Genomic DNA, 24,494 nt, shown 5'->3' on the forward strand with positions numbered 1-24,494 from the left:
GATATGTTGTAAAATGCTGTCTCTATTGTAATGGGCCAAATATCACAGCTGTAGTAGAGCTGATTAGAGACTGAAATTTGTTTGTACAGCTTTTCAGCACAGAGGAAAATAATCTGGAACAGAGATTGATTGTTGTCATTGGGCGTTGTAAATAGCTCGGATGTAACAAACACATGTCAGACTATGTGAAGTGAAGTTTGCTGCTCTTTTGTAGACTTGAATTTTTGCTCTGGGTGACTGGGCAGTTGGTAATTGTGTGTGTGCGGGAGCCCAATCTGGATATGTAGCTATTATTGAAAGATATAGGAAGGCCGTGTACATACTGGAAATGAATAACAAGTAATTCGCACAAATCTGATCATTTAATGGGCTCGATTAAGAGCCACATCACACAGAGACTATACAAAGGAAAACTCTCCATCTAATTAAACTGAATCTAAACATGTTGTGTCACTCTCTGGTGTGTACAAGGTCTTTTATTCAAGGGGACATCTGCACAGTCTTTTAATAACTTTAAATAACAGGCACACAACTGTCACATAGCTGGAAATGCCACGAAAACAAATCTTTATTTGTTGCTGTTGACAATGATACTTTAGTAATTCCTCCTCCTTCAGAGGCTCAGTTTGCGTGTTGGGGTGTTGGACTGGCATGTGGAACAGGGATGCACACGGAAGTTAAAGACAAGGATAAATGTAGAAGCACAACGAAAAGCACACAGACACAAAGCGGACAGACGTGCATGATCTGTTCTGTCTATCTGACCAGGCCACACAGACAGATACCTGCACAGCGGCCCCGTACTTCCAGAAATGGTGCATGATGGGAACAATAAAACAAAAAGAAAAAAATGTATTGTGCCAGCACGCATAATTATTTGATGTTACTTGCCAATTGTTGTCTCGTTTATTTTGATATTTCATTATTGTTTTCTATTTTTCAAATGTTTGTGAATATATAAATATGTATTACTGATTATGTGTAGTGGTACAAAGTACTCGCATGAGAATTTTTTTATACACGAGATGTTTCTAATTTTTGGGGTTTTTTTTATTCTGGTTGTTCTTATTGGGGGTTGAGGTTACAGGGACTGCAGTCTCACTGTGTTTCTGCTTCCAATAAAATATATATATATAATTCCTGTCCTGAGATATATTTTTTAAAGAAATACTTTTTCCTGCTCTCAAATAGCATTCATGCCATTTCAAACTCACCAGTTAGTTAGCAGAGAGGTTCATTTCTGACACATATTCTGACCTTCAATGGCATACAGACACTGATAATAAACTGATTAATTAAGCAAGTTAGTGCCACTAGAAAGTTCACAACACCTCCTGGAAGTTATTTAAATTTCAAAGGACTGAATTTAATAGGTAGGGGCTCGCAATTGCTAAAACATTAATATATGTGCTCCACTGAGGGAGGTAAGGCATCCTGTTTTTTAGGTTCTGCGTAGAAAGGAGATCTTGAGGGAGTCTGGGATGACTAACTGCTCAGCATGGAGGATGGGGGGAGGCAAGTATGGAAATGTGACAGGAAACACTCGCCTCACATCCATTAGGAGCTGTGGAGGCTGACCGTCAGAACGGCCTTTGAGAAGCCCCTAGAAGAGCAAAGAAAGAGACCACTCACATGAGACACACTACTTTAAATTAAACTAATAAACACATGAAACCTTGCAGCTGTGGACAGTACCTGGACAGTACGGATGAAATTCAGTGTGACTCTTTCGTCAAGATCACTGTGGGGAGTGTAGAGGGTCAGAATCTTCACAATCTGTTGAAGAAAACAGATACCAGCAGGCAGTTAAATACACTACGTGCACAACAACTTTTTCTCTCTTCAAGCCAGATGGAGATAAACAGAGAGCCACCTGCTGGCTGGAGAGGGCAGTGCAGGTCTGAACAAGGGCCTGTGCATCCGCCTCAGTCTTTTTCCCTGCCTGCAGCAGCTGAACTGCCTGGATGAGGGGCTCCAGTGTGGCCACAGCGCCCCCTGCCTGCAGATCTCGGCTCCGCAGCCACTCCTCCAGCAGACTCACATTATAGCTTAGTGACAAGAGAAAGACATAATAATCTATAAATATATAACTAATCGAATGTGTTTACACATACAACCTCACCTGAAGGAGGTGAAGTTAAGTTAACTCAAACAAATAAAATTAAACTGAATCAACCCAAATAAATGTATAAAATTAAATTGAATGAACTCAAATAAATCAAATTGAACAAACTCAACTTCAATGCATATCCTTTCATAGCACACATTTCTGGAAATTCACTTGAAAAATAAATCTAGATAAGAATAAATAGAGAGAATATTTGTTTTTGGCAAATCCAGTGAATTAAATACCTGACAAATCATCAAACTTCAGAGGTATTAAAAATAAAGCTCCCCCATTATTAGCGGTATAGAAAAAATGTAATCATATATACATACAGTATGTGTATATATATATATATATATATATATATATATATATATATATATATATATATATATATGTGTGTGTGTGTGTGTGTGTGTAGCTTTATAATGGCCAACCCTAGAACATATGCATATACTGTATGTACATATATCTGTGTGTTTCTACCGTATTTGCATGCCACGACTCCAGCAGCACATGTCTTTCCTCAACAGCAGGCTGTTGAGAGCGGAGGCAGAGATGAGGTAGGTGAGCTGGTGGAAGGCCTGCTCCATCTGTGTCGGGGGCAAAGCCTGATGGGACAAAGCAGTGTGAAGGGCTCCCAGCTCCCTCAGCACCGACGCCATAGTGGGAGCATCGCCTCCTACAGTCCTGGGGTCTGAGCCTGCTCGCTTTCTGGACGTTCCCAGTTTTACCGCCGAGCCAGACAGACCTGGGATGGTCTCACTCTCCAACAGAGCAGGGACTGAGGAAGAGAGAGAGCAGGAGGTAAGACAAGAGGAGCAGTGGAGGGGAGAGCAGGGATAGCATCAGCATCGTCTTCATTATAGCGGTACCTATGATGTTTTGTAGACGTGTTTCAGTGATGGAGAGGAGCTGCTGATAAGCCTGGATACAGAAGTCACTAAGGGCGCGGATCAAGTCACTCAGATCAGTGGTCAGTGGAACCAGTTCGTCTGAGTCAAGGGTCTGAAAAGTAATCAATCTAGTCATACATTCATATAGCAGAATGTATTTTTTCTATGTCAGTAATCAATGAATTCCCAACTACTATAAAGATCTTGAGAGGTGATTCATCATAGCACTATGATTTTCATTTTTCAGTGTCTTTCAGCAACAAAGATGCTCTCAGTCAATAAGATGTTCATCCTACCTGTTTTGGGGAGTGCTGGGTCAACAGGTCGTGCAACAGACAGGCGTTTTTCAGCCACAGAGCTGTCATATCTACATCGTTACTATGTTTCTGAAGAGACACATAAGATGAACAAAGTTTATATTGTCACTTGGAGATCAACACTAATGCGATAAAATGAAAAATATCTCAGTGCTATTATGTGTGTATGTTGTCTATGTGTGTTTGAGAGAGGGCTTTGTTTTGGTTTACTTCCTCCTTAGGGGCCAGATTGTTGGTGTGGGACACACACATAGGACAAAACAATTGCGTGAAAGTGTTTCAAAGTCAGTTGTCGACGCTTCTCTGTAAGTGACAACTTACCCGACATGAGGTGATCTGCCCTTATGCATGAAACCTCAACCATATGGTGCACCAAGCACATTCAGAACTCAGGTTACCTTCAAAGCTGCCTTCATAGCCGTGACAGCAGCTCTGCAGAGTGAGCGAGCGTGAGTTTGGTCTCCGCTGCAGTCGGCCTGACGAACACACAGGAAGAGCACGCTGGCAGGCAGACCAGGAGGCAGAGACAGGGCACTGTCAACACGGATGTCTGGACCACAGACACAGAGAGCAACAATGGCCAGGTCATATTTGTCAGCTATAGAAGAGTTGGTTACAGTAAAAGTTTGTTCTTGTGAGTCACATCATCCTCGAGTTTCTAAAGCAACTATTTTGTCAATAGATTCATTGTTAAAGTAATTTTGCAAGGAGAAAATATTAACAATTCCCTAGTTCCAGCCTCTCAATTTGAAGATTTGCTTTTTTTAAATGGATGATTTGGGGGTTTAGGACTGTTGATTGGACAAAGCACGCTTGGGCTTGAGGAATGTAATGGCGATTTTTCACTATTTTCTTACATTTTATAGACCAAATTATCAATTGATAATCGAGAAAATGATCTGCAGAGTACTTGATGATGAAACAAAATTTCAGTTGGAGGCTTAGAGAAGTTCCTTTTAAAATATACTGTATAATGTGCCAAATGTCAAACAGAGAACAAAATATCTAATTGAATGCTTTTTAATTAAGTATGAACATTTCTACTATGGTCCTCATGCAAATTTTTTTTAAATTGTTGGTGTTCTATATAAAAGTTTAAATGCTGCTATGCACTATGCAAACTGTTTGTTTGGTTTGTTAATGTTGTTAAAATGGGCGAACTGTGTGGTTTCATCTGTGCTTGTCAGTTCAGTTTGCTGTCAAGAAAAAGATTTGAAAACCGTGCATACAATACATTTGAAAGTGAAAATGTCCATTGTGGTGCTGTAAAGTGTTCTTTCTACTTGTAAAACTCCTCAACACTTCCAATACCCCCGGGAAGGAAAGAAATGGCAGATGAAGATGAGGAAGGCCAACAGGGATCAATCTCACCTGTGATGAGGTTCTTGATGAGCTTGGTTTCATCTCTCTTCCTACATTCCAGCAAACCAGTAACTGTTGCTGGCTTCGATCGAGATGGACAGGAGGGGGTCTCTGGGGTGAACGCTGATGGGAGAACTGGAAAGAGAAAACATCACAGCACAAACAACTGAAACAGCAGCACCACTGGAAGGTTGATACTTAATATGCTGTACTTTAGTTCATAAATTAAGTGGAAAAGGTCAGTGGATTGAAGATTGATATTTATTTATTTATACAAACCTTTGATCTAATGATGATATTTCTGTTTTTACTTCTATTCACATACAGTGGTATAAATGTTGTCTTTTCAGTGAAGAAGAAAAACAGCAAGACCACCAAATACGTCGCAAATCAAAACCTCTGAATTGAAGCTTCAGGTTAAAACGCAAAAATGACCAAAATAATCAGTTAAAGACTTTCAGTGGAGCGAGGTTCTGCACTCTGCCTTCATAGGCCGTCTGATGAAATCTTACCTTGTGTCAGGAGTCGTCTGAGTGAGACTGTGTTTTTAAGCGCCTTCAACTCTCTCCTCAATCTGACGCACTCTTGCTCTCTGGCCTCGAGTAGTTCCTGCAGTTCCTTTACACACAAACACATTTACACATTGGATTTTTGGCTTATAGCCAATGCTCTGATCATGTCAGAGAGAGACACGGTGAGTGACGAGGAAATCAGAAAGATGGGAGAATAATAAGGTCAGGGGAAGAAAAGGTGCAACATCAAAACATGTCAGAATGTTGAGACAACGATCATTGGGACTCATCTTGCTTTCAATTTGTACACAGTCTTTCAACAGTATCCTCCATGCACCATAGATGACTGCCTTAATAAGCCGATACCTGTCTCTGCGCAGCAGAGGAAGAACCAGAGATAGATTGACTAAGCTGGCACCTCAGAGCCTCCAGCTCCTCCTCCCACTGACTGCGCTGGCCACGCAGCTGGCTCTCCAGAAACCTGACACAGACAAGGGGTGCAATAAAACAGGATCCGTTATAAATCATAGCATAAAATTGAAGCAAGTTGACACACTAATAGGAATGAACGAGTGAGTAGTGATAGACTGACTTGTTGGCCACTCGTACAGCATCGTAAGCATGTGCCAGGTCCTCTCCTTTCATCTTCACTGCCGGGTCTTTGGCCACGTCCATCCTCTCCATCAACTGGTCCTGTCAATGCAAACATGAACACAGCGTGACATCTTATTGCCTGACCTTATGAGATTATGTTGCAAGTTAGAAAAGCGCCCGGGCATACACTGAGTATTCAACAATCATTAGGGGAAAAGAATGTGGATAACTACTCATAAAATGTTTTTTCCACCAAACTTGAGGGAAGCTTTCCTCTTAAAGTTTTGTTTTTCCTACTCCTGCATTCTCTCACCATTGGCGTTTCGGAGCTCCACACTGAGACTCTCCTCTCCGAGGTGGGAGACGTCACACTGACCCTGCGGACCTCCTCCGGGGAAGGGAAGGCAGATGGGAAGGGTGACAGGGAGAGTGGGGTGAGAGACTGGGGTGACAGCGGGGTGGGGGAGGGAGGCTCCAAGCTCAGACTCTGGGTGGAGTCCGTCCTTCTGTGGCCCTTGGTGCGCTGTTGTGAGGAGAACAAATTACTCTCAGCGCGTGTTTCAGACCAAAATGGTGTTTTTGTTGAAGTATTTAAGTGTGTGAACCTCAGTGAGCAGACTCATCTCCTTGAGGTTGTCGTATCTCTGCTCCAGTCTGGTGAACTCTCTCAAGAGGCCCTGATACTTTCTCCTCTCCTCATCCAGCTCTGCCCTGAGAGCGGCACACGCCTGAGACACAGCCTGGTGCACACACTCTGCACACACACCACAGACAGAAAGAAGACTGAGGATTTATCTATGAAGTAATGCAGACTGTATGATGCTGCAAAGTGAGAACCTACCTTCTTGTGCTTTTTCTTGTTCAAGCAAGCGAGCAGAGAGATCCTCTTTCTCAATGCAAAAACTGTCCCTTTCTCTCTGCAGTGTTTGCAACTCCTTAAAAAATGAGAAGGTATGAGAATAAACTAATTTAAACTTAAAATGAACTAAGCATGTTAAGGAAAAGACAATGTTTATTATAAGACAACTGGTCTTCTTCACTCCTGATAACAACACAATCACCAGCACAGTTTGAAACGTGTGAAGAATTCTTGGGTTGGTAGACCTACTTGTGTGAGCTGAAGGATCTCCTGGACAGCCTTCTCCTCAGCTCTCCTTCTTTCCTCCACCTCCCTCTCGCTGACGACGGGGCAGGGAGGAGGCTTCTCGTGTTTCTGGCTCTCTAGTTTCTGTATCGTCGCCCTCAAGGCCTCCAGCTCAGCACTGGCGGCCTCTCGCTCTGCATGCAGGGTTTCTTTCAAAGTTGCACCCTCCCTGGCCTAGACACATACAAACAGAACTTTATCATATGAATCTAAAATAAAATGACCTCTTGACTTGGACATTTTAGAGCTTAAGAGAATCGCACCACAGGATCATACTCTCTTCACCCACCTCCTGGTCTGCTCTCAACTGCAGCTGCATCAGTTTGACTTCCATGCCCTTGTTGAGCTCTCTGTACCTCTCCACTGAGCGGGCCTCGGTCTTTAGTTTCAGCAGCTCTCTCCTGGCAGCCCTGCGGCGCGCGCAGCACTGCATGAACACCACCGCCGCACGCACTCGCCTGTACTCCTGCCTCGCCAACCACCCACGCACTCTCGCCTGAAGCAACACAGCAGCCCGCTCCGCCACCAACTGAGGAGGGAGAGTGGGGCTTAAATTTGTCATCAATTCAGGTTATGTCTATATAACTTAACTTAGTATTCACAATTGACTTCAGAGCAAAAGTGACTAAAAGACACATTCAAAGTGGGAAGGCAGAGGTTGTTTTTTGAGTATCTACTCAAGCAGGTAATGAGGTGCTCGATTAAATTCTGACCAGTCTGTATCTGCGGCGCGCCAGTGTGCCCCTGGTGAAGGCCTGGATGGTGACGGTGGCCTGTCGGATCATGAGGAACAACTGTCTGACCACCACCATGCGGTAGGTCTTCTGGATCACTAAAGCAGCCATGGTGTAGCGCAGGGTCAGGGCCAGTCTGCAGCCAAAATGACAAAGAGGACATTTAAGTGCAAAACACTTCAGGACATGTCTGCCAATTTTGTGTTGGAGATTGATAGTTTACACTAAATACAGACCTGGCTCTATTATTCTAGTTTCCACAGATTATTGTGCAGCTCCAAACATATAGATTTATGTCTTTAAAAATATGTATTAAAATACAGAATGAACTAAAATGTCCTATCACTGAAAGGTCCATCCTCTGGGAGAGGACACATCGCCAACAGGTCAGTTAATATAAAGGAAATATACATAAATATTGTGCAACAACAACTACCAGGGAAAATATATTCATATCTTTCTCTCTCACAGACAGACGCACAAATATCTTTTTCAATCCTCACCGTCTGGCCAGAGCCCCTCTGCAGTATCTCTGTATGGTGACAGTTGCCCAGCAGATCCTGGAGTATCTAATCCGTGCCAGCCATCCTCTGACCCGGCTCTGGATGATCACCGCAGCAACACGCAGCCTCTCAGCTCTCAGCCTCTCCAGAAGAGCCACTTGACCGGCCCGGAAGAAGACTTTGGTCTTTCCAAAGCAGTACTGGTCTGGGTCTGGGATGAGCTGAGGCAGGGTCTGTCTGCATGAGGCCTGGGCCTGCTCCTGGCTCTGAGGACCTCGAAGCAGAAGACGGTACCTGCTGAAGAACTCCTCATACGTCCATCTGGAAACAAAGATTTTCAGAGAAAACAGCTTATTTTACATCTGGTACACAGAGTTTTGTAGTAAATTCTCTATTAACCACAAATAGTAGTTCTCATACTGTTTGAGAGCTTTGCAGAGAGTAAGACGATTGTATGGGAAGTACCTGGATGGATAACCTGCAGCACTGATGCGAATTGTCTCCAGCACCCCACAGGCTCTCAACTGCTGGACTGTCCTCCTAGGGTCAAACCTAACAAACCAAGGCGGTTAGATTGCTTGGGGCTCACACCAGCGTCAGAGAAAATACAAAATCAAATGCATGAGATTTTGTGACAACAACCCAAACAAAGACATACATAAAAGGTTCTTTGAGGTCGTTGGGTTTAATACAGCGGACATAGTGAGGAGTGGTGCTGTTGAGAGTGTCCATTAGCATCTGTAAGGACTGACGGAACTGACAGGCACCAAAACAAAGCACAATGAACACAAAACGTAGTGCTAAAGTTGTTAAAATTCTCTACTCAATCCACAAAACACAAGGAAGCAGTCACAACAGCTCACCTGGAAGCCCACTGTCAGTTTATGCTCTCTGGTGGCTCTTTTCCCTGAGTGAACACCTCCATTAGCAACAGAGGACACATTTCCCTGCTGCTGGAACAACTCAGCCACCAGCTCAGACTGACACACACACACAGACACAACTTAGTCATCCCCTCGTCACATAGAATTCAAACAAACTATGAAATTGAATACGTAACACATCTACCTGACTTGCTTTGAGAATGTTAATGAGCTCCACAAAGACCGTATCTCGATTCTTGTCTAAAAAGCCATCACATTCATATTGCACCTGATGAAAAGAGAAAAACTAGTCACACTGTGGAGTGTTACAAAATGTTATCAGTTAAAAACCTGAAAAGAGACTTTTTCACATATTGAGGCTTCTCACTGGAGTACTAAATTACAGTCCAAAAATAGATTTGTGACCTTCATCACTCACCATGTCAGCAAAGTGCAGAACGATGAAGGCGCTGTTGGACATGCGAGGTTTCCGGAAGTGAGGGTGGGGCTTGCTGGTCAGATGTTGGTCATACAGCTTCCGCACCCAGCTCTCATCTGAGCCTTTGGGCATCTGATCATAAACACAGATGATGATCACAGAGACTAGGGCTGAGTTAAAAAAGACACAGTGATTAAAGTAACAGCTAACATGTTTAAAGACAGATGAAAATAAGATAATAATAACAGACAGACAGAAAAGGGGGGTGAGAGAGGGATACATGACTGACCCTGCACTCCTCGTCTAAGAGATCAAACAGGCCCAGTTGTCCCTCTACAAGATTGATGCACTGCTGGTTGTCGCTGAACTCAATCCTGCTCCAGGCCAGCTCTTCACGGACATACTCCTCCTGCTCCAGGTGGAACACATGCTGCAGACAAAAAATATATATATAACACTTGAAGATTGAGACTAAATTACAATGACTCTAAACATAAGAGGATAGAAAGTGCTTGAAAAGATTCAACACAGTGCGGCCAGCTTGGCTACAAAGAACAGATTATCGCACTGGGAGGACAGTCTGTGCCTGTTTTCATCTCAACAGAGAGGCCAACACAGAGCCTTCCTCCTGCATGAGGAGGACAAACCTTTATTCCCTAAAACCAGAAGAATATTGTGCGATTTTGGAAACTTTTTACCCCTAAAAAAGTACACCACACCATAGGGGAGAAAGCCTCACATGCATTCAAATGTGGATTAACTGAAAACAAGATGGACATTAACACTGAAAGAAAATGACGGAAAGAGACATCTGTTGCTGTATTATTTGTAGAATTAGTATCATTATTCAATTAAATTGGAGTTTGTGGTGATGTACTGCAGTGGTCACAGGGCTGATTCTCTGAAGAGCTTTAACAAAGCACTATGATTCTGACACACACCAAAACACAGAGGGACAGAAAGACATGACTGCCTGTCACATGACTTACCCTGTTGAATTGCTGCTGCAGTTTTTCATTAGCATAATTTATACAGAACTGCTCAAAACTGTTCCGGTCAAAGGTCTCAAACCTGCTCCGAGAGAGAGACGACTTGTCAGATTAACCCAAAGAAGATATGAACAACAAACTTCAGGGTGCAGTAAGACCACAAAACAAATCTGTATCTGGGGTCACGAAGCTCATCGCTCACCCATAGATGTCTAGCACCCCTATGAAGGATTTGACGTGTCCCCTCGGGGTGCGCAGAGCAGAGTTGAGCCTCTGGACGGTCCACGTAAACAGCTGGCCGTAGATATGTTTGGCCAGTGCATCTCTGGCTTCTACAGCCTGCTGACCGGACATGGGTTTGACCAGCATCTCTCCACCTACAGCCAGTCTGCGGTGACACAGCCAGTGGGCCATCTGAGGTCCCTCCACTCCTAACAGCTTGGAGAAGAGAGCCAGAGAGCTGTCGTCTGCCTGAGAAAAAAACACAGGATTTGGATATAACTGTATGCACTGAGAGAGGAAACAGGACGACAATTGAGAGAAAATGTTTATTGAAGACCTAAAGCACTCCAGGCGAGAGTAGAAATACATTACTTACATCAATATAACTCCGGTCAGAACTTCTCCCACTGGCTTGGATGTTGACATTTCCCAGGTGCAGAACAGCTGACAGGATCCTGAAGAGCTCCATCTGTTGGTCAGGCTGCACACCTGCAATATTTTATTTAACAAATACACCAACAATTCTGTGTTATCTTCATAACCAAGGACGTGATTCTATTATGCAAAAATCTTACCTGAGTCTGAGAATTTACATTGTGTGTGTGTGTGTGTGTGTGTGTGTCTGTGTGTGTGTGTGTGTGTGTGTATACTCTACCCAGAATGGTGAAAGCATTGCGAGTGCGCTCCAGGTCCAACAAATCATCAGTACCAGGAATCTCCATCTCTCCTCCCTGGCTGGTGTAGCGGAAATGCTCAGGTGCATCTGGAGTAAAAACACAAAACACAGTCAGACTGCATGCGACGTGGACATTATAACGTACACAGCAAATGAAAAAAAAAAGTGTAGACATGGAAACGGTTTGAGAACAAGCTGAGGGGGTCGCCTGTGATTAAGTCTCACCCAGTTTAAAGGATCTCATTTCAGGCAACTCTCTGGAGGCACACAGCTGGTAGAAGATATGGTAGTTCCTCTCTGCTGATGCCTTACATACACGTTAACATGTAGACAATGTTCATGAACATTTGCAGGGGGTAACATTTCTTTTTATCATCATTCTGGCTAAAGAGCTTACTTGGAAGACAACCCTTGACTTCTCCAGTAGATATGTCCTCATGTTTGCCGCAATGATGTCCCCTTTTCTGCCAAAGCCGATCTCGATGTACTTCCCAAAACGACTACTGTTGTCATTTCGAGTGGTTTTAGCATTCCCAATAGACTGTAGACAAAAGTTGTTTGTATCTTAAAAAAACATTAAATGACAGGAAAATCCTTATTCCTGAGCAACAAAACCATCCATCACCTCCATTATTGGGTTAGAAGCCAGAACTCTCTCCTCCACACTGGTCTGCTGCGCTGCTCCTCCAACCACCGCAAAGTAACGCATGGTGAATTTGGCTGAGACCGTTTTCCCTGAGCCAGACTCTCCACTGATGATGATAGACTGGTTTTTCTCCTCCCTGTACACACAGATAGCAGCGACTATTATATCCCATATATTGACGTTATGCTGAGACCATCAGTGTTGTTGCAGGTTCCTAAGAGTTCATGTACTTTTTACTGGGTACAGTTTGAAAGATCAGCAAACATTCAGAGCGTCAGACCTCCAGCCTTTGACCTCTGACCTGGTCATGGTGCGGTAGGCTTCCTCGGCCACAGAAAAGATGTGAGGTTCCATGTCGGCCATGTCCTGACCGCTGTAAGCGTCAATAACCTCCTCTCCATATATGGGGAGCTGGTCATAGGGATTGATGGCCACTAACACAATACCTGGAGGGACAGCAGAAGAAAGCACAAGAATTTGGATATTGATAGGACTTCATTTCATAAGAAAGATCATAGAAATTAAATACTTTGCAATAACTGTATCATTTTTTTGTCTGTGTAGAAAATGCATTAAAAATATAATTTTTTGTAAAGGTTTTGGAATAGTACATGCAGTTTCTTTGGCATTCCCAGAGCAAATCTAAATAAAATCTTGCAGTGGCAGTGAGGAAGTTGCCTCCCTGGCTCAACCTTCGACCTACTGTAATATAGTTGACATTATGAGCTACAAATCATGCAGACGGAAGCACACAGAAGCTGCCTGCTGCTGGCACTTCACCAGCACAAATCTCAAAAACTGTCTCTCACGTTGTTCCACTTTAAGTTGGACAGTTATCTTCTTCTTTGCAAGATTTCCTTAAATCTCGCTTGTGCTCACCACAGTACGTGTAGATGCTGTTGTAGTCCAGGAATCGAACCCTGAGGTTGTGCAGGACAGCAGGTTCATGGAGGAAGCTGAGAGCTGTTAGATCGTTTTCCCCCTCCAGTATGTCGGGGTTCCCCAGCGGTGGGAGATCAGAGGGGGACACCACTGGGTAATGCGCCTCCTAGAAATGGAGAAGGAAAAATGTTGTAAAAGTATAGTATAGTATACTGCTGTTTCATGAGGACCACGATACTTGAGCGATCACATTGATTTTTGGATAACATAATGGCACTACATGTCTCACCTTTCCATTAGAGAGCTGTAGCAGTAGTTGCTTCTCTCCAGGACTGTAGTCCTGGAGGAGCAGGGCTGACACCCAAACTGCATCTGGGTCAGGAATCCACACACTTGCACCCTGGTAAAGGATTCAGATTGAATAATAAAGAGCACTTGGCATGTACTGGACCCATTGTGAAGGGATTTTCATTACATAATATTTCAATTTCTGTCCAAACACTGTTCAGGTACATGCAACACGTCCTGTCCCCACCCAGACAAGATATTTGTCACCCATCAGCATAAAAGGCTCCTAAACAGTGTTAAAAATTAACACTGGTCATCCTACTCGGAACTACCTCCATGTATTAGTCATTATCTACTTCTAACACATCTAATTTGCTTATTAATGTGGCCATTTTACAAATTAAGTTTTAATCCAGACAATTGTATTACTGACCATCAAGTTTACAGATATAAGGATTAAAGCTCTTGCAGATTTTATCACAGCCAATCTATTATTAACTGTATTGGTTCAAGAACACACAATTTATGAATGTGTACATAACTGGGAAAGGCTGACGGACTCACACACAATGCTCACATTATTAGCAATGTTGTTTTTATATTGTAATCTACACACAGTAGGCCTTGCAGCAGAGACTAATAAAGGGCTCGTCACTTTAAAAATGCAAAAAAAAACAAAAAAAAACATTTCAGCTCAGTCTTACCTTGCTGTATAGCTCCAGTGAAGCCATGTTAACTACTTTAAAGCATGCGGGAGGACGTCATTTTAAACACACCAACAGGGGTAACATCTACACTTCCCTCTGAAGGAACAGTCGGAATCCTCCTCACTTTTGCACGAGAGCCACTTTGTGTCCTGGTGACAGTATTTTGCACTTTGTCCAGGCTCACGCCGGAGGCATGAGGACTGTCAAGTTAACTGTTAATCTGAGGGAGGATGTAGTGATTGGATGGAGGGGTTTCTCCATGTGAATGTGAAGAGTTTGAATCATTACTGCCTGGCAGGGTGGACATTAGAAAACCATACTTTTGGGGAGGGTCCGATGCATCTAAATACAGGTTTAACCACAGTTACAAATGTGAGTATTTTCAGCACTTTTAAAAGCAAAGACGACAGTAGCAGCAGACTTAATGACATACCGACTCATTTTAATAAGCAATACAATCAAATTCATTTCAGCAATCAGCCTGCTGATATTGAGAAGGGAATTTCATGATTTCAGCTGGATATATTATTCACTATCAAACCTTGACAAACAGGGATAAAAAATACAAAATCATTATTCCTCAGATAATAAAAGACTGAATTATAACTAAATCTTAACTGTAATTTACCGTGTCACCAATTTTGTGTGTGGGTTTATGAGGAGGCAGCATGTGTGTGGTAACATTGACACATTTAAAAAAAAAAGAAGAAAAATAAAGAAACTGGACTGAAGCTGTGACAGAAACAAAGCCTTGGCACTAAACAGCAATGTTTCACAACATCAGTAAGCACCTATTAATGATGATGAGTTAAAAACAGTAATAAGTGTACAATAGAATGAGGTTTCAAGTCATTTCTTTCCCATTGTGCTCAGGTCCATCACGTGTACCTTTTACTTTCCTTATAGTTTAGTTGTACAACAGCAGAGCCAAAAGAGCCGCTTGAATACGAAGCAGACTTTAGTTACTAGCAAGTCAAAAATCCTACTCCCTCTTCAAAATGACATGGTCTGTGTGTTTTGTGTCAGACTACTCATGGAGTGCATCATAAAATTCAAGACAGAGACATGTCAAAAATACAAAACATTCATTTCCAATCTGCCCAAAAACAAACAAAAAGAAGCACCCAGATCGACTTTTTGCTGACATAAAATGTTTGGATTTGACACGATTGTCGCAAAAAATACAAACCCATTCAAAGCCTTTTCATAAAAAATACGCTTATCATCGAACACTGATTTTGACAAACTGTAGATAAGTTATCTTTAATATTTGCAAGTTCATTTGATGTCATTTCTTTTTTAAATATCTTAAAATGTTCTAGTCAAAAATCAACTGAGCTCAGAAATACACTGAGTAATTTAACTGATGTTGACGTCAAGGAGTCCAATCCAGTGGAGTTAATGATGAATAGACGCTTTTGAGACTCCAAGTGTTCCCAAGGGGAAGACAGTTCTTCAGGTGTAAGTCAGGTTAGGGTTTAAGTTGGACGCAGATACTAAGGGACAGTTCATCAGGGCTGGACTGCTGTAGGGCTCCTACTGCTCATGGTCGTGTTGTGCGCAGGCGTTGAACAAACCCATCCGGCCTTCACAAAACCCTACCAGAGGAAAGGATCAGCAATTAGAAAAAACACTCTAGTTTTTTGAGTTGCATCATACACGTTGTAATCCATGGGGGGTTGTGAAGTCCTCTTGATTTTAAGGGTGTAAGATTTTTTTATACACACACACACACATATATATATATATATATATAAAATATAACCACTGCCTTGACCAACCTGTGCTATACGCTCTCCATATCCTCACTGCCGTTGCCCTCCTCCTTCAGAGCCTCTCCATCATTGGCAGCCTCCTCCACGTGGGCCAACATATCGGCCATCAGTGCCTCCTCCAGCCTTTTCCTCACACTGTACACCAGCTCCTCCTGTTTCCTACACGTGAACACAACAGGAAACTGTTATGGTTGGCAGATACAGCTGCCTGTAACAGCCACCGACAGCACACAACAGATGGTGTGATTTTACAGGGTCACTTGTTATGTACTGTGGGACTTCTGAACAGACTCAACTCCGTTTATTTCCAGTGAATCAAGGTGACAAAGAAATCTTCAAGGTCATTTCATCTTTACGTCTCAGCTCTTTTATAGTTGCTACTGTGCTCTAGCATTTAAAATGGAAGCCAATATCTCGTGAACTGGTAATACAGATAACATAAGACGTTATTCGCACTGTCCGAGTAGTTATTTCCTGTTTGTAAACACACTGAAGGAGATCTGAGCTAGGTCTGTAACACAGCTGTCTCACAGGCACACATGCAAATACATTTTGCTCAAAACAAAAACGAGGAACACAAACTGCATTTTGGATCCGACTCTTGGATATTGGCTCGAGCAATGAACAATCAGGATCGAACGCTGTAAAAACAAACAAACAGATGTTGCATGTCTGGAAGTGTTCTGTGATCGCCCACCTGATGTCCTCATCAGTGACTATGAAGGCCTTGCACAGTGGTTGCGTCGTGTTGAGCCAGACTCCCGGGTTCTTCTCCACGGCCGCAGACAGCTGGCCGGTGATGGGAGCGGCGCTGGTGTGCAGAGCGCTCGCAATAGCTGACAGAAGAGTCTTGTCTGTGCAGCCTGGACCAACACCTTAGGGATCGACAGGGTGGTTATAAGTCACTTCTAAGAAACATCAGAGCTGTGACTGCGCTCAGGATTAGTTATATCTTATAAACACAAAAAAAGGCCTGCTGCTGAGCAACACTGACACAATAAAAAAAAATACCTTTTTTTTTCTGAAGAATTTATTAACTTGTGTATATTACCTTGCAGGCCTTTGGGCAGTTCCATTGTTTTCACCAGCTCCTCTGCAATGTCATAAGCATTGAGGCCACTGAGTTTCTTCTCCCAAAACAGCTGCAGATAAAACAAGACAAGAAACCCAACCAGTTCAATGAAAATATGCTCCAACACACATAACATATTCAAACTCAAGTCTGGTTCATCCAGTTTCAAAGTTACACATTTCCCTCCAGACTGAGCAGCATTAACAGTATCAGATAACATGTGTTTCAGGTTTGTATGGCGTGATGTTAACAGCAGTTAATAGGCGGAGGCTGTTCACCTGTCTGGGCTGGTCAACGGCTTTCTGGGGATCCGTCTTCACTTTGTTGTTTGGGTGGTTGGTAACCTTGGTAACAGGCTGCTTAAAGATGGAGGCCGTTTGTCTGACTGGGAGGGATGTGTTCAAGTCAGGTTTGCCCTTAAAGATATCAAAGCAGAGGGAGGATGAGCAGAGGACGGAGAGGAGGATTTAAACAGGAGCAAAAGACAGAATATAAACTGTTGATCGCAACCATGTAAGAGGACGTGGATCTCATTCACACAGTTTTTAGAGGCTTATGTCCGTGCTCAAGCCAGTCAACTGAAATGATCCAGTGTATGAAATAAAGTCTGAAAAGAAGAAATAACTTTACCGTTGCTGCCTTTTATCAACACACTGCCACCTGGTGTGCTGATGAAATGTAGCTGTTAAAGGTTCAACATAATCAGCTGTTATATACAATTAATATGAAGATAAATCTACTCCTATTTTAGTCTCTCTCCAGATCCGATGTGTAGCAACCTTTTGGAAAGTTAAAATAAGGCTTCAGTTAAGACGTTTTGTCTTATCTAACCTACAGGGACATTTAAGTGACATTTATATTTTATGGAGAAATAGCTAGTTGTCTATATTAATGAAAGTTTGACAAGCAATATAAAATACTGCCTTGTGCCACGGCTTCATGGTACTGTTGCGTCTAAAGATGCAAACAAGGGACAGCAGCCAAACTCCCACCTATATTAAGGCTAAACGAGTGCTTCAAGTCTGCAAATGTTTGTGTGAGGATGTTTCACTGGCAGTGCTCGATCTGTTAACTCTTTACCATACTACAGTTAGTGTTCCTGTGCAAAACACAACTTCAAGGCAGTCAGTGGCTGGTCATCAGGTGTCCTTTTGTCTCACCTTGTTCTGGTTGTTGTTATCGTAGCGCAGTCTCTGGCGGTTTTTGTTCAGCTTGCTCATCAGCATCTTCCCCGTCCGGAAATCAAAGGAGCTGAGGTCCATCTGGTTGCCAAGGTAACGGGCCAGCTGAGGCTTGCTCCGAAACTTCTTCCCAGATGGACTGGCGGGGAGGCAGAGACACAGAGTATGACTACACTACCATCATCGCTGCCACAAACAAACAAGAAAGGTCAGAACGAAAAGACATCCAAGACAGAAAAACCAAACGGAGACGACGGCAGGGAAACAAAACTGACGGGTCACACTTCAAAAACACAAAACACAGACGGCAGACAGAAAATTACAAACAAGGACCACAACATGCAACAAGTCAGAGGCAAACAAGAAGCAGAGCACATTCAAGTGGGCAATGACTGCTGAAATCACATTACTTTGTGAAATGGATGCGATCTTTGATGAATACTCTACATAAGCCCTGTTATATATTAAAAGCTGCACACATTTAGTATAATATATAAAGCATACTCAACAACATAGTATACACAGCCTTAAAATTAACCTCTAAGAACCAGTGATCACAATGTAAACATGGCAGTACTAACACTTGACCAAATGTTTCAGAATGGAAACATTGAAACTCCACTTTTGGGAGCAACAACATCTTTAGCCTGAGCAAATGACGAAGGAACAACTGTGGGTGGATACGTGCTAGTAACTCATGCAAATGTCTCTTACATCACACACCACAGTTAACACCAGTATGATTGTACATTTAGCCTACCACAAACTATACAACCGACCCGCCTCCCCCCTCTCTTGCCTCTGTTCCTCATCTTGCTCTTCTCCTCTGCTAAATGAGAACAAATCTGGCGTTGTTGATTCACTTCAATGGGAAATAAAAAGTATTAACTGAGATGACACTGAGTTTTATTCATCAAAAGGCCTCGCCAGGCGTGAGCTGCTGCTGCTGCTAGCCTGCACGGTTGGACAGACTCCTTCTTATCCCGACACTTGTGAGAGGAGCTGGCCTGGCTGGCCTTGTTGCCCTGCTGCAAACAAACCTCCCCCCTCCCCTTCCTTCCCCATCCCAAACTTTATACCGACCACCATCCCCCCTTATCCCACTCCTGTCTGTTTCCGTCCGCAAACTCGGTGTCTTGTGCACCTATAAGTTTTGCAAGCCCTCGTTCGTTTAGTACCTAAAATAATAGACATCGCTTTTTCCAGCTGACAAACCCGACTTTCTGGTCACTTCTTCCATTTTCCAGCCCTTGGGGAGAGCAGTGCAATCCCACCTTTTCTTCTCCATTTCCCACGCGAGTAGCCTACAAATCCACTAAAAGTTACTGCGAACTACCAGATTGGATTTTAGGATTGTTTTTGGATGGCAGGCCTATCGCTTCTTACGCTTTTGTTTCGACCATGTTACAACATGCGTCCTCAGTAATGGGATCTCCCTGCTAACAACATCTCATCTCTTTGTCGTCGCGCAGATCGCTCCGCGGCGGACCTCAGCCACATCACTCCCTGCCTGTCTCGCCGGGGCACGAGGGCTACATCCGCAAGGAAAACATAGGACAGAGCGGCTGCATCAAGACACCGCGAGGCAGGAAGGATGAGACAGGAAGTTAGAGGGTTCTGATTTCAGAATAAAAGCACAGATTTGTCACGGAATAAACGCAACACAACGCCTTTACCCAATTTGATCTCTAGTCTCAAAAGGCTCCGTGCTGTTTAACTATATTCCATTATTGTTCTTTTAAGTTTATCCTGCAATTATTTTTATGTACTCTCAGATCTCCCTTAATAATTAGATCTCTATCTCAATGGGACTTACCTGAATAAATTAAGACACTATAAAAAATAAATGTCCTGCAAATATTTAATGTATAAATTAATATATTTTGTATGTTTAATATTCATACTGACATTTGTTAATACTGAAAAATCACATAGCGTTCTATGTTATCTCATTCAATGTATGTCAGCGTTCTTGACCATAGGAAAAGTAGAAAAAGACACTAACTCAAGGTCCCCTTACTAGCTTTTTGCAGAGCTTTCAACTGCATAGCATGGTCTCCATTTTGAATTAAGATATTTTCGTCTTTGAATATTGTTTTCCATTTTTTCTACCTGAGCTCTTTGGTTACCTCTAAACTTAACTTAATCCTCGATTCTTGAATAACAGAGTGCGGTCACGTGAAGGTGATTTCCATTTTGAAACAAATATTTAGAGCAAGGACCCTCAATATACGTTTTGGTCGTCAGGCTTTTGTTTTTAAATGCGTTACCGGAAGTCTTATTTTCTATACAGTCTAGCTTGCCGCTGGTGGTTTGCACATCAATGTTAACCTATGGGAAACATAAATTAGGCTACGGCAACAAATAGATCGTAAATAGTCATCACAAAGATGCAGTGACAACAATCATGGACGCCGCTGAATAATTAAATCTACTAGATGTCGTAAGACAGCGTCCTTCACTTGAAAGTCACTCAGTAATACAAAATGTGAAAGTTTAATGTAAGCTAGCTACGTGAAATTGGAGAGCAGTTTCACCACGACAATGCCTACCGTTGTCATTCAGACTTGGAGCCGGCTTTTATGAATGAACAAAGTGCATTTAATCGATAAAACATGGACACCATTTTAAAAGCATGTCATGCATTTTTGGAGGCTATGTGTATGTGACAGCGATACAGAAAAAATATCTGCTTTGTACGATAAAAATCTATGTCGACATAGCACACTGTCGACGCAGTACACCGACTCCATGCTAAATCCAAGCCTAACTGTTAATATCATTAAACCACGTTACGATGATGCTAAAAAAGAAGTCCTAGCTGAAGAACACAGCATTGCTATTTGCAAATGCGAGACCACCGAGTGCATCTGCCTGATCGATGATAAACACACTTTCCAAATATATTATGAAAACGACATATCGCGCATCAAACGCTACAATTACAATTAAAACCCCTGTTGATGGTTTCATTACCCTGAAGATGATGTACTTACTCGTTTTTATCCATCTTGAAGACACTATCTCGTTTTCTCCCTCTCGCTATGTTAAATCCCTTCTCCCCTCTCCTCTTTCAGTCCCCTCCCCCTCCGATGGGAGAAATGAAAGACATTATCCACGCAAATTTTGCAGCCTGGCTGATAAAATTAGTATAATGTCTGGTCGAACCTGCCGTATTCTCAGAGTGCAACTAGGCCTATATTACCTCGGTGAATATGTGTAATTCAGCATGCATTATCACAGACTTTACATATGCATTCTCTTCAATAAACATTTTTATTTCACACTACAAATAGTGTTTGCAAATGTCAGATACAGCCACGATTTGCCCCATGCAAAAGAAAAAAATAGTATAGTATATATATAGTAAAAAGTATATCCAGTTCTTGAGAAATGTAGTGCAAACATACTGGATTAGCATATGAATCTTTGAACACACAAAAAAATAAAAGCCCTCCCACCGAGTGGTTTAAACAAAACATTTTAATAGTAATAGGAATTAGGAATAGGACTTTTGCAGAATAACTGGACACAATGGGGTAAATTAAAGATTTATTCACATTAAACAATACTAGATCAAAAACAGCATTTATAGTGCATCCTGTTGTCCAAACTCCTAACAAGCCCTCAGTGACTGATTGTTGAGCCAGGGCATCCCCCTTAAGCGTTGTGTAAGCAATCCACCCATGTGCCCATTCCCAAGCTCTGGTCCTGTAGACAGACACACAGCCCATTCATTAGCAAAATGTACACAAACACATCTGTTTCAATGTGTGAAAAGCACATCCTTCCTGTTTGGATTTCTGAAAAGACCTCATCCACGTAAGAGGTTCAGAGGATGATGACGGGAATGTATGGAATAGTGTGTGTGTGTATAAACTTTAATAGGACTTGGAAATATCAATATATTGTCTGTATTGCATCATCAAAATGGATATCATGGACATTATCTGGAATTTAGGTTGCAATAATAGTATCATAATACTAATATTATACTTGATTACTGTAGAAAATCAGAAATAGTAAGCACCAAAAATATTGCCACATTATTGAAGTATGAACAGAGTCAAAAATATCTAAACTCATCTTTTCAAAAAAGGCAAGCTCTAACAATTACACAATTTTAATAGTTTAAATTGATACAACTGAAATCTGTTGGGCCAGTTCTGCTGAATGCATCATTTTTCTAAACCTTTATCTTGTCATAAACTGACCCAGTTTCTATTTTAAAACTAGTCTGACCCCTTTGCAAAGCTTTAGATTAGACAGAAGCGTAAAGCCTTTATGCCTGCACAGTTGTCATCTAACACCCTTACAAGAGCAGCTGGATCTCTGTGGCCATTATTCCTACAGTAAACTTTGGTAAGTGAGCGCGGCAGATGTTTTACAATAACAGGCATTTCTGACCTCAGTCTGAGGTTATCTGTGCAGATGCATGAATAGTGAGTATGCTTATAATAGAGTGCCAGGTGTAAGCAAGGTGACAGCAACTGTGTGTTTATTTGAATGTTCAGTTCCAACACCTGGCATGGCCTACACCTGTCTGTGTCTTATCATGAGTACATGGGTGGGGCTAAAGCTAATGTACAATCTTCCAACTGAACACTGCAAACAGTGTGTGTGAATGAAAGCTCGGTTACACAAGTTTTGGTTAATATAACAATACACTCACAATTCATCGTGTGGGACTTTACTCGTCCTTGGTGAACTTCCCTTTTATGTATGGCACATAGTCTAGAACTAATCGCCAGTCTGTGAAGTGAACGAGCGCCACCCCGCCAACTGTTCCCCAGGCAACCATATTTGGTACCCTAAATGGAAGAAACCAATGGGAATCATTAATGAGACAGACATTTAACAACAGTATTAACTGCAATACACATATCAAGAGCAACTTGGATAATTCTATTCCTTAATTCAGGTCACATGATGATCTTACAAGAGATAACTTTGGTCAGGATGACATTTTTAAGTTGTATTATGCACACCCCCGAAGTCTATGCACAAACTGACACAGTAATGATGGTTGTGACTCACATGTCCTTACTTTTAAGATGCTACTAAATTCATCTTCTAAAGATGGGTCAACTGATGCTTTCAGTGTAGTTAGTTATTGCAATTTCCATACATTCATTTTGTTTATGATTACTGATGACCAGAATCTAATGAATTAACTTGAACACTGATTTAAGTTGTTTTCCATGGGCAAAGGTGAATTACTGATTAAACTAAGGGTTAATAAAATAGTCAACTGACAGGAGAAAAAAAAGGTTTTGATAGTTGATTAGTTAGTACTCATTTACATGTATTAGTCAATCAACGGATTCATTGATTACAAATAATAATCTTTAAAAATTCTTGTTCAGCAGTGGCCCTCTGAGTCTTGCTCTGTGTGCACTTTGCAAGGTCATAAATAGGACTGTGTACTCTATATGTGTACATAAAAACAAACAGCTGTCAAGTACAACTGATTGACTCGAAGCCATGGTCACTGTAATGCTTAACCATCATATTTTAGAGAGAATATAATATCTTCATGCCAGTAACACACGTATTGAATTCTAATAATACTAAATATGTGACAGAGTTATTTTGCATAATTATGAGGTTTATCAGACTAATTAACTGGTCAAACATTTCATAACTAAACTGTCAGATGCCCTCCACTATGATAGTAAAGTAAAGCAGTTTTGTGCTTAGATGTTGAAGGTATTGAAGTCTCGACATTTTAAAATATTTTTGATATGGTTAACTAGCAATTAAATCTCCGACACACTTAAGATAACAAAAATAATGCACACAAATACAAATCTTTACAGTGTCACTGTAATCACTGTCACTTACCTAGCTGTTAAGTCATCAAGGTGGTAAGATTATGCTAACTAGCTCTGCTAGCTAAATCAGTAGAAAATAAACAAGCAGGCTAAGCTAGTTAGCAAAATGGGTCACACAGAAGGACACAGAGGCGCTGACAGCATCATTTTGAACATGACAAACACTCAAAAATTATTTACAGTACCGTACTCCACCTGTGTTATTGATTTAACTTACCATGCCCTGAGAAGAGCAATGTACTTTGTACCAACGAATTTATTTAGTATGTTCTGGACCATCCTGACCTTCTCTCAGTTGTAGTTCTTTACTCCATGCAATGTTTTCTCGCGGATGGCTTTCAAGGACCCTGGGCTGCCTCTTCTTCTGCCTGTTAAAAATAACCAACGGGCTGCGTGCAACAGCCCAGGGTCGTTTCAGGCCACCATTTCAAAGGTCTGTATTTACAACACAGAGCTGTTTTAAAGAATCTGTGTGCTCTAACTTCGGCGTCCATCCAGCTATAACTAATACTCCAGTCCTGCGCGTGTAGACTTCACGAAATCAATCAACGGGTATCGTGTCTTCAATGTAATGTGGTGTCTTGGTTGCATAATCATAAAGTTGTCATAAACGCATTTATTCCCTAACCGGCGACTGGCAATGGACAATATGAACAAATTCATTTTCCGAACTACAATAAACCCTTTATTACAATGTTTTCCTTTATTTTCCTTTTATGTATACAATATTCAAAAGCCAGACATTGGAAAA

The 24,494-nt window shown here is 41.9% G+C and overlaps 3 protein-coding genes across 5 annotated transcripts; all 3 read right to left on the bottom strand.

The window, feature by feature from the left end:
• Positions 1 to 1,441: 1,441 nt before the first annotated feature.
• Positions 1,442 to 13,905, bottom strand: LOC139288202 (unconventional myosin-Va). The gene is made up of 35 exons (XM_070909469.1): positions 13,879 to 13,905; positions 13,176 to 13,286; positions 12,884 to 13,052; positions 12,306 to 12,450; positions 11,984 to 12,140; positions 11,756 to 11,899; positions 11,584 to 11,665; positions 11,338 to 11,445; positions 11,059 to 11,171; positions 10,663 to 10,931; positions 10,461 to 10,542; positions 9,761 to 9,901; positions 9,472 to 9,603; positions 9,238 to 9,321; positions 9,033 to 9,149; positions 8,828 to 8,925; positions 8,635 to 8,721; positions 8,170 to 8,490; positions 7,646 to 7,802; positions 7,222 to 7,461; positions 6,897 to 7,106; positions 6,630 to 6,723; positions 6,394 to 6,542; positions 6,102 to 6,311; positions 5,787 to 5,887; positions 5,561 to 5,675; positions 5,195 to 5,300; positions 4,692 to 4,817; positions 3,719 to 3,870; positions 3,300 to 3,389; positions 2,983 to 3,115; positions 2,594 to 2,891; positions 1,874 to 2,048; positions 1,696 to 1,776; positions 1,442 to 1,603 (listed from the first exon to the last, which is right to left on the bottom strand). The coding sequence occupies exons 1-35, from the start codon at positions 13,903 to 13,905 to the stop codon at positions 1,442 to 1,444; spliced, it is 4,986 nt and encodes a 1,661-aa protein (XP_070765570.1).
• A 397-nt stretch (positions 13,906 to 14,302) lies between these two features.
• On the bottom strand, positions 14,303 to 20,946 carry mbd3b (methyl-CpG binding domain protein 3b). 3 transcript variants are annotated; one of them, XM_070908498.1, is made up of 7 exons: positions 20,906 to 20,946; positions 17,889 to 18,048; positions 17,007 to 17,144; positions 16,708 to 16,798; positions 16,354 to 16,531; positions 15,663 to 15,815; positions 14,303 to 15,479 (listed from the first exon to the last, which is right to left on the bottom strand). In XM_070908498.1, the coding sequence occupies exons 1-6, from the start codon at positions 20,917 to 20,919 to the stop codon at positions 15,668 to 15,670; spliced, it is 729 nt and encodes a 242-aa protein (XP_070764599.1). In that variant the 5' UTR covers positions 20,920 to 20,946; the 3' UTR covers positions 14,303 to 15,479; positions 15,663 to 15,667. The 3 variants fall into 3 exon arrangements, with proteins under 3 accessions (XP_070764599.1, XP_070764598.1, XP_070764597.1); XM_070908497.1 differs by lacking the exon at positions 20,906 to 20,946 and adding an exon at positions 19,184 to 19,329; XM_070908496.1 differs by lacking the exon at positions 20,906 to 20,946 and adding an exon at positions 19,088 to 19,329.
• Positions 20,947 to 21,448: 502 nt separating this feature from the next.
• On the bottom strand, positions 21,449 to 24,063 carry LOC139288056 (cytochrome b-c1 complex subunit 10-like). The gene is made up of 3 exons (XM_070909305.1): positions 23,961 to 24,063; positions 22,582 to 22,720; positions 21,449 to 21,620 (listed from the first exon to the last, which is right to left on the bottom strand). Exons 1-2 carry the CDS (start codon positions 24,020 to 24,022, stop codon positions 22,600 to 22,602), a joined length of 183 nt encoding a protein of 60 aa, XP_070765406.1. The 5' UTR covers positions 24,023 to 24,063; the 3' UTR covers positions 21,449 to 21,620; positions 22,582 to 22,599.
• Between the last annotated feature and the right edge of the window lie 431 nt (positions 24,064 to 24,494).

This window comes from Enoplosus armatus, chromosome 7 (assembly GCF_043641665.1).
Source record: "Enoplosus armatus isolate fEnoArm2 chromosome 7, fEnoArm2.hap1, whole genome shotgun sequence".
NCBI lineage: Eukaryota > Metazoa > Chordata > Actinopteri > Centrarchiformes > Enoplosidae > Enoplosus > Enoplosus armatus.

Bases quoted from the DNA above. Each gene is read 5' to 3' on its own strand.
- LOC139288202 (XM_070909469.1), bottom strand. From the start codon at position 13,905: ATGGCTTCACTGGAGCTATACAGCAAG. The intron at 11,446-11,583 runs GTGAGACTTAAT...TTTTTACTCCAG, and splicing joins AATGAGATCCTTTAAACTGG to ATGCACCTGAGCATTTCCGC. The intron at 5,676-5,786 runs GTCAGTCTATCA...TGTCTGTGTCAG, and splicing joins GCTGTACGAGTGGCCAACAA to GTTTCTGGAGAGCCAGCTGC.
- mbd3b (XM_070908496.1), bottom strand. From the start codon at position 19,197: ATGGAGAAGAAAAGGTGGGATTGCACTGCTCTCCCCAAGGGCTGGAAA. The intron at 17,145-17,888 runs GTGAGACAAAAG...GATATCTTTAAG, and splicing joins ATAACAACAACCAGAACAAG to GGCAAACCTGACTTGAACAC. The intron at 16,799-17,006 runs GTGAACAGCCTC...TTTTATCTGCAG, and splicing joins CCGTTGACCAGCCCAGACAG to CTGTTTTGGGAGAAGAAACT.
- LOC139288056 (XM_070909305.1), bottom strand. From the start codon at position 24,022: ATGGTCCAGAACATACTAAATAAATTCGTTGGTACAAAGTACATTGCT. The intron at 22,721-23,960 runs GTAAGTTAAATC...TCTTCCATTTAG, and splicing joins ATTGCTCTTCTCAGGGCATG to GGTACCAAATATGGTTGCCT.